The sequence below is a fragment of the Oreochromis aureus genome, linkage group 7, assembly GCF_013358895.1.
Source record: "Oreochromis aureus strain Israel breed Guangdong linkage group 7, ZZ_aureus, whole genome shotgun sequence".
Lineage (NCBI taxonomy): Eukaryota > Metazoa > Chordata > Actinopteri > Cichliformes > Cichlidae > Oreochromis > Oreochromis aureus.
The window spans coordinates 15,931,012-15,943,373 of record NC_052948.1 but is presented as its reverse complement, the minus strand read 5'-3'; the positions used below and the strand labels follow the sequence as shown (position 1 = coordinate 15,943,373).

At 40.5% G+C, this 12,362-nt stretch overlaps 1 protein-coding gene across 2 annotated transcripts; it reads left to right on the top strand.

Moving 5' to 3' along the window:
- Positions 1–3,424: 3,424 nt before the first annotated feature.
- parp16 (poly (ADP-ribose) polymerase family, member 16) lies at positions 3,425–9,962 on the top strand. 2 transcript variants are annotated; one of them, XM_031755690.2, is made up of 7 exons: positions 3,425–3,636; positions 4,323–4,519; positions 5,262–5,399; positions 5,484–5,690; positions 5,838–6,009; positions 7,594–7,738; positions 9,244–9,962. In XM_031755690.2, exons 2-7 carry the CDS (start codon positions 4,331–4,333, stop codon positions 9,377–9,379), a joined length of 987 nt encoding a protein of 328 aa, XP_031611550.1. In that variant the 5' UTR covers positions 3,425–3,636; positions 4,323–4,330; the 3' UTR covers positions 9,380–9,962. The 2 variants fall into 2 exon arrangements, with proteins under 2 accessions (XP_031611550.1, XP_039470134.1); XM_039614200.1 differs by lacking the exon at positions 3,425–3,636 and adding an exon at positions 3,696–3,853.
- Positions 9,963–12,362: the final 2,400 nt, after the last annotated feature.

The window sequence follows — 12,362 nt, the reverse complement described above, 5'->3', positions numbered from 1 at the left end:
TCTTGTACATCTCTAATAACTATAAACAGACATGTAACTTCTCTTTTCTATAACACTTTCCATGCAAAGTCGTAGTCTTAAGCCTTCAGGGTGTCTGAGGGCTGGTTATCGCCTCCAGTCATCTGTTACCAAGTAGGTAAAAGGGCAGCCGGTTACAAAAAGGTCAAAGACACTTGGGCCTTCGCTCAGGCCTGTTGCTAGATTTATGTATTGTAAGCATGCATGCAATCAACCTGCTATGTTCTCATCCTCCCTCAACATGTATCACCTGGACACTCTCACCAGTGAAGCTTAAAACCCTCTTGGATGGAACATCAACTCTAAACAAGCACAGTTATGCAATGTGTATAGAATGAACTCAACCTGTGAATAGAATGAATGTGATGACAAACATATTCAATGCAATATGAACCCTGTAAGGAATATTACTGATAAAATAATACTGTAAACCATGTTATTAATGCAATTATAATAATGCAGGTTATATGGCAGCAATAAAAGAACTTCTGAATCTCCACACTTTACTGAAGGTACATAACAACAGGTTAATATGGACTGGATTGATACTATTGTGCTTTTCTCCTATGCTTGACTACAAATTTGCATCAAAGTAAGTTAAGTTTATTACAAAGAAACCACATAATCACCACGGCTGAAGTTGCTGTATGCAATTAAAATACTGATCAAGCTGAAAAGATTAATAAAGTATAATGAAAATATTGTGTTAATTGTTGGGGAAACAAAAGTTAAAAAGAGAAATTAAAAACCAAATAAGAAGCTCAGTTCAGTCAAAGGGAGATGAGAACAAAAACATGTGCAGTATCACACTCTAATAATTCGCCATTTTAAAGCTTTATTAAGGAGTAGTAAATTATTTATAAATGCTTTATTGATCACTTTTATACCAGGCTGTGAAAAACCTCCCTCATGTGACTTGATCAGTATTATTAGAAACTGAGGAAACCATGAGCACCCAAGGGATTTCTTTATTCAAAGCACATATTCATTATGCTATGTGCTGCTAACTTACAGAACAGGGGTTTCAAACTTAAATGAGCTGTGGGCCACTGCTGGCTCAAGTGAGGACCATTTTAGTCTTCAAGTAGTACAAAAAACAAACAAACAAACAAGAAAAAACACACAAATATTTGTGGGTGTAGTGTTTGTTATATTGTAGTGTTTGTAAATGTAGTGTTTTGTTTGCTTTTTAAAAAATTTAAAATAATTTTAATATATGCAAATATAATAAATATAATAAATATATAATATAATTTTTTATATTATATTTGAATCTACAAAGAGGCAGCAGGTTGAGGGTCACAGATGCCAACAGACTAAGTAAACTGATCCACAAGGCCAGTAATGTGTTGGGGATGGAGCTGGACTCCGTTAGGGTGGTGTCTGAGAGGCAGATGTTGTCCAAGATAAAGACAATGTTGGATAATACCTCCCACCCACTCCATGACATGACATGTTGGCTAGTCATAGGAGCACGTTCAGTGAGAGACTGGGATTACCAAAAAGCAGCACTGAACGACACAGGAAATCATTCCTGCCCGTGGCCATCTAACACACTGTAAACACTGCAATAGTTACATCCTTTTTACACATGCTCTTTTCTACTCTGTAATATTTTTGTCAATTTTTTTGATATTTATTTATAATCCCCGCTGTTAATCCTTGATATTTATAATTGAGTGATCTGTACATATTAGTGCTATTTCTTAAATGTGTAAAATCTGTAACATAGTGTTGTTTGGAGTTTAGTCTGTTACAGTTACTATTTTTTACCATTTCTTCTTGGAGCAACTGTAACCCACATAATTTCCTTAGGGATTAATAAAGTATATTGATTCTGATTCTGATTGTTTCAGGATACATGACCTGCCATTATGCAATGACATATCTGCTTACCTGTATCTTTTTCTCGTTTCTCCTCCTCTTCTTTTCTCTTTTTTCTAAACTGAGGACCTGATGGCTTTGAACTTTTCTTGTCCATCTTCCATTGGTTTTAATTTTGCACTCCAGTATGAACACCCATCCCCCAACCCGAGGATCACCACAACATAACCTAACAGACCTACACCTTAGTTCACAGATTCCCTTTGTCTAGGGTTTATTTCTGGGATTTCACACAACCCAGAATTCAAATCATGAATACATAATAGGCTTGGATTTACAACATTATAAATGAAATGTGCTCTATTTGGAAGCCGCCGGCCCCCTCCCCTTTCGACGGGTTGTGAGTGAGACTTTAAATCATCAAACTGTAAATTATAAATTTTAAATAGTTATTGATCCCTTTAACCCTAGTCCTAAAGTGTATATTTATTTTCTTATTCTTCTTATAGTTAATGTTTGTTTACTTGCACTGCTGTAACTGGAGCCTCGTCGTCTCGTCTCTCTATATACTGTACTGTATATAGCAGAGATGACAGTAAAGTTTACTTTGACTTCAGCACAGCAGCAAGCAGGCGCACCGAGGGCTCTCGCGCTCACTTTTCGCATATAGAATTTCGAAAAAACATCGGTGCAAATTATAAGTCTGTATCATAATGTCTGGTGTTCTCGTGTTTGTTGGTTTGTTTTTATTTTGTTTTATTTTGCGAGTTGGTTATTTGATGCTGCTCCAGCCAGCCAGAGAATCCCCCGCCGCCCCGCCCTCTCCTCCCTGTGCGGCAAGCAGCAGGGGCACCTCGCAAACGGAGAGCGCCCTTACTCCCAGCAAATGGGCGATAGAAAACCGATCGGTGCCTATGCCATTCCCAAAATGCGCTGGCATGACGTCGGGGCAGCATGAGTACGAGCATTTTTTTTTTTTTTTTTTTTTTTGGCCGATGCCCGTGATGCCGCCCCCCTGGGCAACCGCCCATGTCGCCCGTATCAAAAACCGCTACTGAATGGATCACTATTAGTCATAGACTGGCATTCCCAGCGCCTGGACCTCAGCGTTATTGAAGCAGTGTGGGACCATCTTGACAAAGAGTGGAACAAAAGGCAACCAAAGACCTCTGAATGTCCTTCAAGAAACCCGGAGAACTATTTCTCTTAAAGAAATGACAAGAAGCTTACCAAAGAGCGTTCAGGCTGTGTTGAAAAATGGATATGTTTATATCAAATATTGACTTTCAAGCGTATTAGAATGGTACAAAATCTTTTTTTTTCTTTTATACTGTACTTCCATGCACTGTATGTTTGCACATATCTCACTAAATTGGTGTGCCTAATAAAATACAAAGAAATGAATGGCTTAAGACTGACTATCGTGCCACCCCAGCAGTTGAAGCACTCTGTTTAGTTGCTGCTGTCAAACATTAGATGGCTCTCTGAAACATCGGTACAGTTGGTCTCGTGAATGCTGCCTTCGCGTGTCCTGTGCAATTTTAGACTCCAGGTAGAATAAATGTTGTAAAACAGCAGACCGAATACACATTGGCGTTTATGCGGAAATTAATTGTGTGCTCCGTCTTTGTCTCAGACTGCCTCGATAGCACGGCTCACTCGCTTTCTCAGCTGCACATCTGTCAGATGTGTTTCGTATACGGTTTCCAAAAGGCAGAACTGTGCCTGAACGCAGCAGTGCCTGAAGCTACCACTAGCTTTCTCTTCAGTGCTATGAGTTAAGCAAGACTGAAGGTAAGGGCAAAAATTATATTCCTAAACAAGGTCTGTCAAATTTAACTCATACGAGTGCCACAGTGATGTATTCCCAATACATACGGGGACCTGCAGTAGTCTGACAAGGCTTTATTTAGTGAAGAGCGGCAGTTATGCTCTCTTGTAGTGGCTCAGCTAATGTTAGCTACTCAGACGTCGCTTTCTTTGCATAACATTAGTAACCAAATACAGAAAGGTAAGACTAACATTACAAATCAGCACTAGTAACTATAATTGAACTGTCACTTTTGTCCTAATATTGGCTTTATAAAGCTTGTATTAAACTAACACAGGCTAACTTAGCAAAAGCTAAAGTATGTAATTGTTCCAGTAGTAGATGAGCTGAATTTAGCTAGTGTCCTAGTTTAGCAAACTAAGGATGAGGTGTAATGTCAGCTTTCGCATCCCAAGCAGAACGTGTCCCCCTTTCAAAGTAAAAGAAAAAGATGAGAGATGACACAATACTCACCAAAGCTAAATGTTAAATTATAGCATCCTCTTTGATGTGAGGATTTGAGTGAAATAAACTACAAGAGCCTTGATAGTTGAGATCTTTCAATGTGTATAATTATGAGGATTAAAAACTTAGTCATTGTTGACTGCAGACTTACATAAAGCGGAAACCTAGACCTTGGCCATGTGCTATCTTATCTCTTTGTACACAGTGCTGGGAATGCAGCCACCGCTGCCACCTGAAGCAGTCAGAGAGCTGGTGTGCTCTTGCCTGCAAAGAGACCCCGTAGCAGCAGACCTGCGATGCAGCCTCTTCGTTGCTGCCACTCAGAACTACAAGAGAGACTCTTTGCTCAGACCATTCCCTCCTCGTTACTTAAGTGGTGACAATAAGGAGTTTGAGGAGTTGGTGAGTGCTAAAGTGATTGTGAAAACCTCTTGAAGATCCTATATTATAGTCAGTGGTAGCCTTAAGCATTTGGAGACACCATAAAACAGAATATAGCTGGGCACAGAGGAAATTAGGTCGACCCAGTCCTTCCAAGAGGATTCGAGGTATATGCTTGGCTAAGTTCTCAATAACTCCTCAGCACTTATACCCCTGAGGGTCAAGATCACCAAACCAACAGCAGCAGCGCCTCTGTAGTTCAGCCATATATTCATTCACTCAGGTGACTGATCAGAATGATCACCAAGCAGAGGTATCCTAGCACAAGGACACTCATTAACATGAAAAGTGATACAGAGCTTTACATGGCAACTAGAAAAAAGTAACATGCATGCACACATCCACACAAAAGAGGAAGACAGAGGGATGGCAGACTCAACAGTAGAACATAAAGTCTGACCTATGATCCTGTGTTGAACGAGTGGGGGAAAAAAAGAATTAAAAAAGTTTATTTTTATTTGAGATATGGTCTGTTAAGATAATTGAGAGAATTGATCAAATGTAACATGATATATATCCACTCGGTGGCAGTGGTGTGCTTTAATGGTAGCTTCATGCCAATTATTACTCATAGGTGAATTTGTGATCATTTCATGTTTTTGATGTCTTCTGACTTTGAGAGACGTGTGTTCCAAGGAGTAAAAGACACATTTGAATCGGTTTGTGGTAATATGATAAAAGAAAGGAGTTTTTCCTTCTCCAGCTGGCAGATGTGAACTCGTTGCCTGGTGTGAGAGAGCTGGTGAGACTACGACCTGGAGAAGCAGATCATCATTTGGCTCTCGCACACTGGATTCTGTCTTCAAAGAGCTTTGCTGTAAAGACACTACAGAAGGAAGAGGTATGTTACAGGCATAGAGAGATAAACCACGGTCTTGCACCACTTTCTTCTTTGCTCACAGTGTGTTTCTCCGATCTTCACTAGTATGCCAAACTCTGCAGCCTGACGGAAAATGAAGGGATGTCTGCACCCGTGCCAGACTTCCTCTTTGAGCTGGAGTACTCTGATCAGATGAATGCCAGGTTTGAGAGGACGAGGGAAGGACGAGATGTTTTCTATGCTTTCCACGGGAGCCGCTTGGAGAACTTTCATTCGATCATTCATAACGGCCTGCACTGTCACCTCAACAAGGTCAGTGTACCGAAACCTTATTTTAAATGTTTTTTTACAGATCAAATATTTGATCTTGAGGAGCAAGGGGAGTTTAAGAGGATGCTGAAGGGCTGGAGTGTAAATCAGAGCGATACATTATGCTTACATGGACATGTTTCATTGCAGAACTCGGTGTTTGGAGAGGGGACCTACCTCACTAGTGACCTCAGTATGGCTGTCCTCTACAGTCCCCACAGCAGCGGCTGGAGAGAAAGCATCCTAGGTCCACTGCTGAGCTGTGTCGCCTTGTGTGAAGTCATTGATCATCCAGATGTTAAGTGCCAGGTGAAGAAAAAAGGTATGTTTAACAGTCAGGTAAAAGCAGTATGTCTTAAAGCTTTGAGAAGGCAGCAAAAAAGTGACAGTTTAATAAGACATATGGATCATGACACTAAAGAGGTCAAAAATGTGTGCATTTGTACATATATGATGGATCACAGTTTTTAATTAAGAGTGAATCAGAGGGACTGGGAAGAGAAAAGGAACAGAGCAAAGAATGGGAGACATAATTCGGTGGAGTGAGCAGAACCAGAGCAGAAATGGGCAAGGGTCTTGATGAGTGAGTGATGTTAGATAGGGATAACTTCGCATGTGGGTACCAAGCCTGCACTAATGATCATGTAGACGATGCACAATGATGTTTTTAAGTCTCTTTGCGTGCACAAGATCCACCAAGGCTCCTGTCCTAACTTGGTTAAAACAAGGTACTTTTATCGCTTAAATACCTGTATACACTTTTTCCATCGATCGATCGATCCATCCATTTTCTTCTGCTTATCCGGGGCCGGGTCGCGGAGGCAGCAGCCCAAGCAGAGAAGCCCAGACCTCCCTCTCCCCAGCCACCTCCTCCAGCTTGTCCGGGGGACCACCCAGGCGTTCCCAGGCCAGCCGAGATATATAATCTCTGCAGCATGTCCTGGGTCTGCCCTGGAGCCTCCTCCCGGTGGGACATGCCTGGAACACCTCACCCAGGAGGCATCCTTGTCAGATGCCCGAACCACCTCAACTGGCTCCTTTCGATGTGGAGGAGCAGCGGCTCTACTCTGAGCCCCTCCCGAATGGCCGAACTTCTCACCCTATCTTTAAGGGAGAGGCCAGCCACCCTTCGGAGGAAGCCCATTTCTGCCACTTGTATCACCAATCTCGTTCTTTCGGTCACTACCTACAGCTCGTGACCATAGGTGAGGGTAGGGACGTAGATCAACCAGTCTGTTGATCTCCCGTCACTCGTGAACAAGACCCCAAGATACTTAAACTCCACCACTTGGGGCAGGAACTCGTCCCTGACCCGGAATACACTTTTTCCATTTACTCTAACTGAGCCCTCAAAACATTTACAAGTCACTTTTATTCATTCACACACACACACACATTCATGCACATTCTCTTGTCTTTTAAACACTTTTTACCTCTTACAAACACTCACACGTGGATGCACTTCATTCAGTATCTTGGACAGGGACACTTGGACCAGCGCACTGGAGTATGCATGCAATCTGCTTTATTTACTGATTCACAGTTGACCTCCACTTATTAGGAAGAGTGAGGACTTAATGTCCCGACAGGCTGGAGTTAGGGAAATAGAAAAATTCACTGTTGCCAAAAAATGAATTGGGAAAGAAAAAACCCACCAAAAATACAAATTCAGGGAGTCACAAAGTACTGCAGAGAGTACTCATGGTAGCGATAATGCTCTTATATGATGTAATATGACACGTTGTGGGTAAAAAAGTTGCCTACACTTTGTCTTGAATTTATTTCAGACCTTTATGCCTCTCAAAACACTCAGTAACTGCATAAATCTGTTTCCAGGAATGTTCTACCTGCTTATTGCTCTTTAAATCAGAGCCTATTAAAGCCTCCCGCTCATTTTTGATTTCAGATTCTGAAGTTGTAGACCGCCAGCGCTCGAGGGCAAAGAACAGTGAAGGAGGGGATGTACCACATAAATACTTTGTAGTCACCAATAATCAGCTTTTACGAGTCAAGTACCTGCTTGTTTACTCTCAGCGGAGGCACCTGTCCAGGTAAGACCTTTCTGGGACAAATGATGCAGTTTGCTTTTGTGTACTGGTGAATAGGCAACATTAGACATAAAAATGTTTTCATACAGAACAGGATTGGCTGACAAATCAGAAATTCAAAGTGAAAGTTGTGGAAAGGTCACATTTATTTGAATGTCCTCCAGCACACAGTCTCAGTAATCTGATTACAGCCCACTAAGAGCAAAGAAGAGAAACAGAATACAGTTTTTTAAATTGTTTTTATTATTTTTACTCATTACTAATTCAGATTAAATAAAATAAAAGAGAGTATAGTGTTGAGCAGAGACAACTTTCCTCTGAAGAGTATCTGGGCTTGGCCTTAGAGTGAGCTTCAGTGTAGAGCTGCTACTCTTCCACTTTGAAAGGGGTCAGTTGAAGTGGTGGATGCTTCCTGGGTGCCTCCTATATGATGTGTTTCAGGCATGTCAACCCAGGAGGCGAGCCCAGGATGGACCCAGGACATTCTGGCAGTATTATTTATATTGGCTGTCTTGGGAATGCCTCAGGCTACGTCCACACTAATGCGTTTTCAAACGCATTGTTTTCTCTCCGTTTTGGCCTCCCGTCCCCTCCATTTCAAAACGGAGTGGTCCCGTCGCAGTGTGGACACTCCAAAATGCAGACTTTCTAAAACGATGATGCATTTTAGTCATGTGATGCAGTCATGTGACCAATTAAACAAAGATAGGGGAGGGCATTATACAGCAGTTGTTTTGATTGCTCTCAATTTTGACAGCCCTAAAAAAGATTAATATCAGTTTGTACATGCTCCAGATAGCTTTTCTTCAAATTCTTTAATTCTCACTGGCTTTTGCAACTTTGTACTTTTGTGTTACTCGCAGCAACAACTCCACCTCATTGTTAGTCCATTTAAAAAAACTCGGTGCTTTTCCTCGACATTTTGCCACGACGTTTCAAAGAGCCGGAAAGTAAATAAACGGCAGACAGAAATGAGGCAGGCCGAATCTTCTTGCGTTTCACGCATGCGCAGGACTGGAACGTAAGCATTTTCGGCCGTTTCAATGTGGACGCACAACTCTGTGAAAACAACTAAAAACGCTAGTGTGGACGCGGAGCGTTTTCAGATGAAAACACCGTTTTCAAATCTATCCGGGCTGGTGTGGACGTAGCCTCAGTGTCCCCCTGGAAGAGCTAGAGGAGGTGGCTGGAGCAGGAGTGGTGTAGATGTCTCTGCTTAAACTCAGAGCTGGATGGACGCAAGTAGCCATGTTAATTAATGTGCATTGAAATTAAATTAAATAAAATAAGACAGGGTCCAGATCCAAGGTGTACTTTGCCTCTTGCCCAATGTCAGATAGGCTCCAGCTCCGCTGTGACCCTCATTTGATGAGCGGCTAAGAGAACTGACAGATAAATAATCAACAGCATGAAAGAAAATGAAAATGTTTGCTTGTTTTCATCCTGAGGTTTGTTACCTCGCTCTTCTGTCCTGATGGTCACCGTGCTTTTCTGTTTTTCTTCCTCAGACATTCCCGCAGCCGCTCGTGGCTCCTCAGACACCATTTTGCCATCATGATGAGTCTCTACCTTCTGCTGCTCATATTCATCGGTGCCTTAAACTCCAACACCTTTGTATCCTTTTGGAACAGACTATTCAGGTGAAATGACAACAGGACACATGGCATGGATGTTTCTAATCCACAGTGCCTTCCTGACAAGATGTTGGCTGAAGGCATGAGGAAAAAAAATTTTTTATGCACCTTTCTACTGTTTTCTCTTATAGTTCTTTGCTTTGTTTGCAATGTATAATGTAATATAGTCATCATTACTGTAAATGCAAGATAACATATCGTTTCAGATGGGAATCTTGTTATGTATTGATTTTAATGAAATCTGTAAGAAGATCTTTGTTGATTTTAAGACAATTGCAGTGTTCCTCCTTTAGTTTGAATGATTCAGTAAATAATCAGTTTTATAGTTAATCTCTGTTACTGTGTTGTTTCAGTCCTCAGAGGACACAATTCTACCAGCCAAAGGGAAACGATGGAAATCATCCTGTTTAAATAATCAGTGTGTTTTTGTTTTCTCTTTCTGGTTTGATGTGCAGCGAATTCCTCGTTAACTGAGCCATTATTATAACTAATCAGTTTTTCTGGCCTTAATGATAAACTGAAATTCCACTTTTAAATTCTTAAGATTGTCATTGTCTGTATTTTGGAAATTAATAAATTGGGATGTTTTTAAATCTTTTGTTTTTAAGTGTAGATCAAATATAGTGGTTTTTATTTTAATGTATACATTCGGTTTTGGGGATTGCAGCGTTGTAGTATGGATCAGTAGATATTCAGGGTTGTCATTGCCCACATGAACTGTGTAATGGTCTTGAGCCACCTCTTTATGATTTGCTTCCAAGGAGCCAAACTTTCTAGTACATTTTTTAAAGTGGTCTTGAAGAACAGTTGTCCCATCTTTCTGAAGGTCTTTCAAAGTTTCTCTTTCGGCATTTGCTACTTTTTCACTTATTTTCAGTATAATCCTTGTACCTGACCATTTTCAGAGGGATGGGTTTTTTTGTTTGTTTGTTTTGTTTTTTAGTTTTTTAGTTGTTTTTTTTCTTAACACTGATCTCTGAATCATTAAAACATAAAAAAAGGTACCTAACTCATGGAATGACAGTTTCATGTCTACAGTAGCTAAAAACTTGGAATCTTTCGATATATGTTCTTAAAAATTTGAGGAAACTGGAGGTGTGGATGACAAAAGAAGAAGTGGCAGACCTAAAAAAAAAAAAAAAAAACCCTCTAATGCAGATGAACAGTATCTGAGAGTCATGTCCTTAAGAAATGGGAAACAATTCCAGCAAAGACCAGACACAGGATCTGAGAGATGCATCTGGTTGGTTCAAGTCATTGTCAGTATGCATGGAGGTCAGTAGAAAGGTACAACAGTGAGTTTCAGCTATCTGTAAAACACAGCGGAGGCTGTCACGGCTGCATTTCAGCCAGTGTTGTTGGAGGTCTTGTCAAAATTTCTTAAATTGAGATCAGATTTGATCCACCATCTGGAGTGTGTCTGATTAAGTTTCATTTTTTCAGCATGACATTGATCACAAATGCAGTGCCACTGCAGTAAAAGCGCACCTGGATAGAAAAACTCACAATAAAGCATAAAGTCATGGACTGAGCTAGCTATAAAGGTGGCCACAGGAAATAATGATTTTTATTCCATGTGTCTTGGTGCTGTATTTTTATGTATATTTGCACATTTTAATAAATGATTGCACCTATGTCCCATTTTGATAACAAAATATAAAAAAGTGAGGGGTGGCTCAAAATCCTGCACAGTGCACATGCTTTTATTTCCATACAGCATAAAAAAGCATTAAAGCATCAGGTTAAAATGAATTTGAAATACTAACATCTCTAAGTGTTTACAGAGCGACGCACCTCTTTCGTAACAGTGCGTCGTTTCTATTGTTCTCAGCTTTTCGTGTTGCATTCAAACATGGGTTACCTCTGACAGGGGCAAATTTATTACCACTGGCACACAGACAGTCCTCTTTTAACTGTGGTACTTTATCAGCAAGAAAAAAGTGAGAGTGATATATGGGTTTGATAACAGAGGCGGCCTGCTTTGGTGACCGATCCTGTTTTCCTAATAGATACCCGATGTGCTGATGTGTGTGTATTAACAGCCCGAGAAACACTCAAAAGAGAATTTGTTTGTTTGGTTTTGTGGAGCAACGATGTAAAGCGAGACTTTAACTTAAATCGGGGTGCTCATTAAGAAATTAAGACAACCAGGAGAACACTTTGTGTCAATGAGTAATTTCATTTACTCATAAATAACCGATGGCACAGTGCTTTCAGTCTTAGTTTTCTTTTCCTCAGGTGTACTTGTTATGCTGCACAAGTCTCTGTACTTTAATTAAACATCAGATATTATTTCGATATCTCGTTACGTCACGGATGCAGCTTACTAACGAGTTTCAAAGAAGATGAAAGGCATTGCAGGCCATTGTTTTGGTTTAAAAACCATTCCTGTCTTGCGAAATCCTTCAGATAAACTGCTTCTGTTCATCAGAAATGGCTCACATTTGAAGGCCACAGAACAAACTGCCCATTGTTGGTCCACGCTTTATTCCCTTTATGTACAGGCTTCATTATTGCTGCCTCATAAACCGTCTGTTATTCAATAACCATCAACTGTGAGGGGGGGCGGCAGCCGTAGAGGGAGCTCAACTTGTTTATCAGGAAAAAAACTCCCAAAATGAGAAGCAATCAGAAGAGAGGGAATCTGTATTATTCCACTAAATGTTTGTGCCTCACACTTTGTTTTCTTTTTTTTTTTAAAATTCATGCATTCACAATTTAATATTTCCCTGTAAAAGACGTGTATTGTGCAGGACTGAACTCGAGGCAGGTCTGCAGTCAGGTATGATGTTTGTTATCTTTGCCAACATTTGCTCCAAAACTCTGACATACAGATCGAGGCCAGAGCAGGCCTGTCAGAGAGTGCAATCAATCAATCAATCAATCAATCAATCAATCAATCAATCAATCAATCAATCAATCAATCAATCAATCAACCAACCAACCAACCAATCAATCAATATTTTATTTCTATAGCACATTTAAAAAGGACA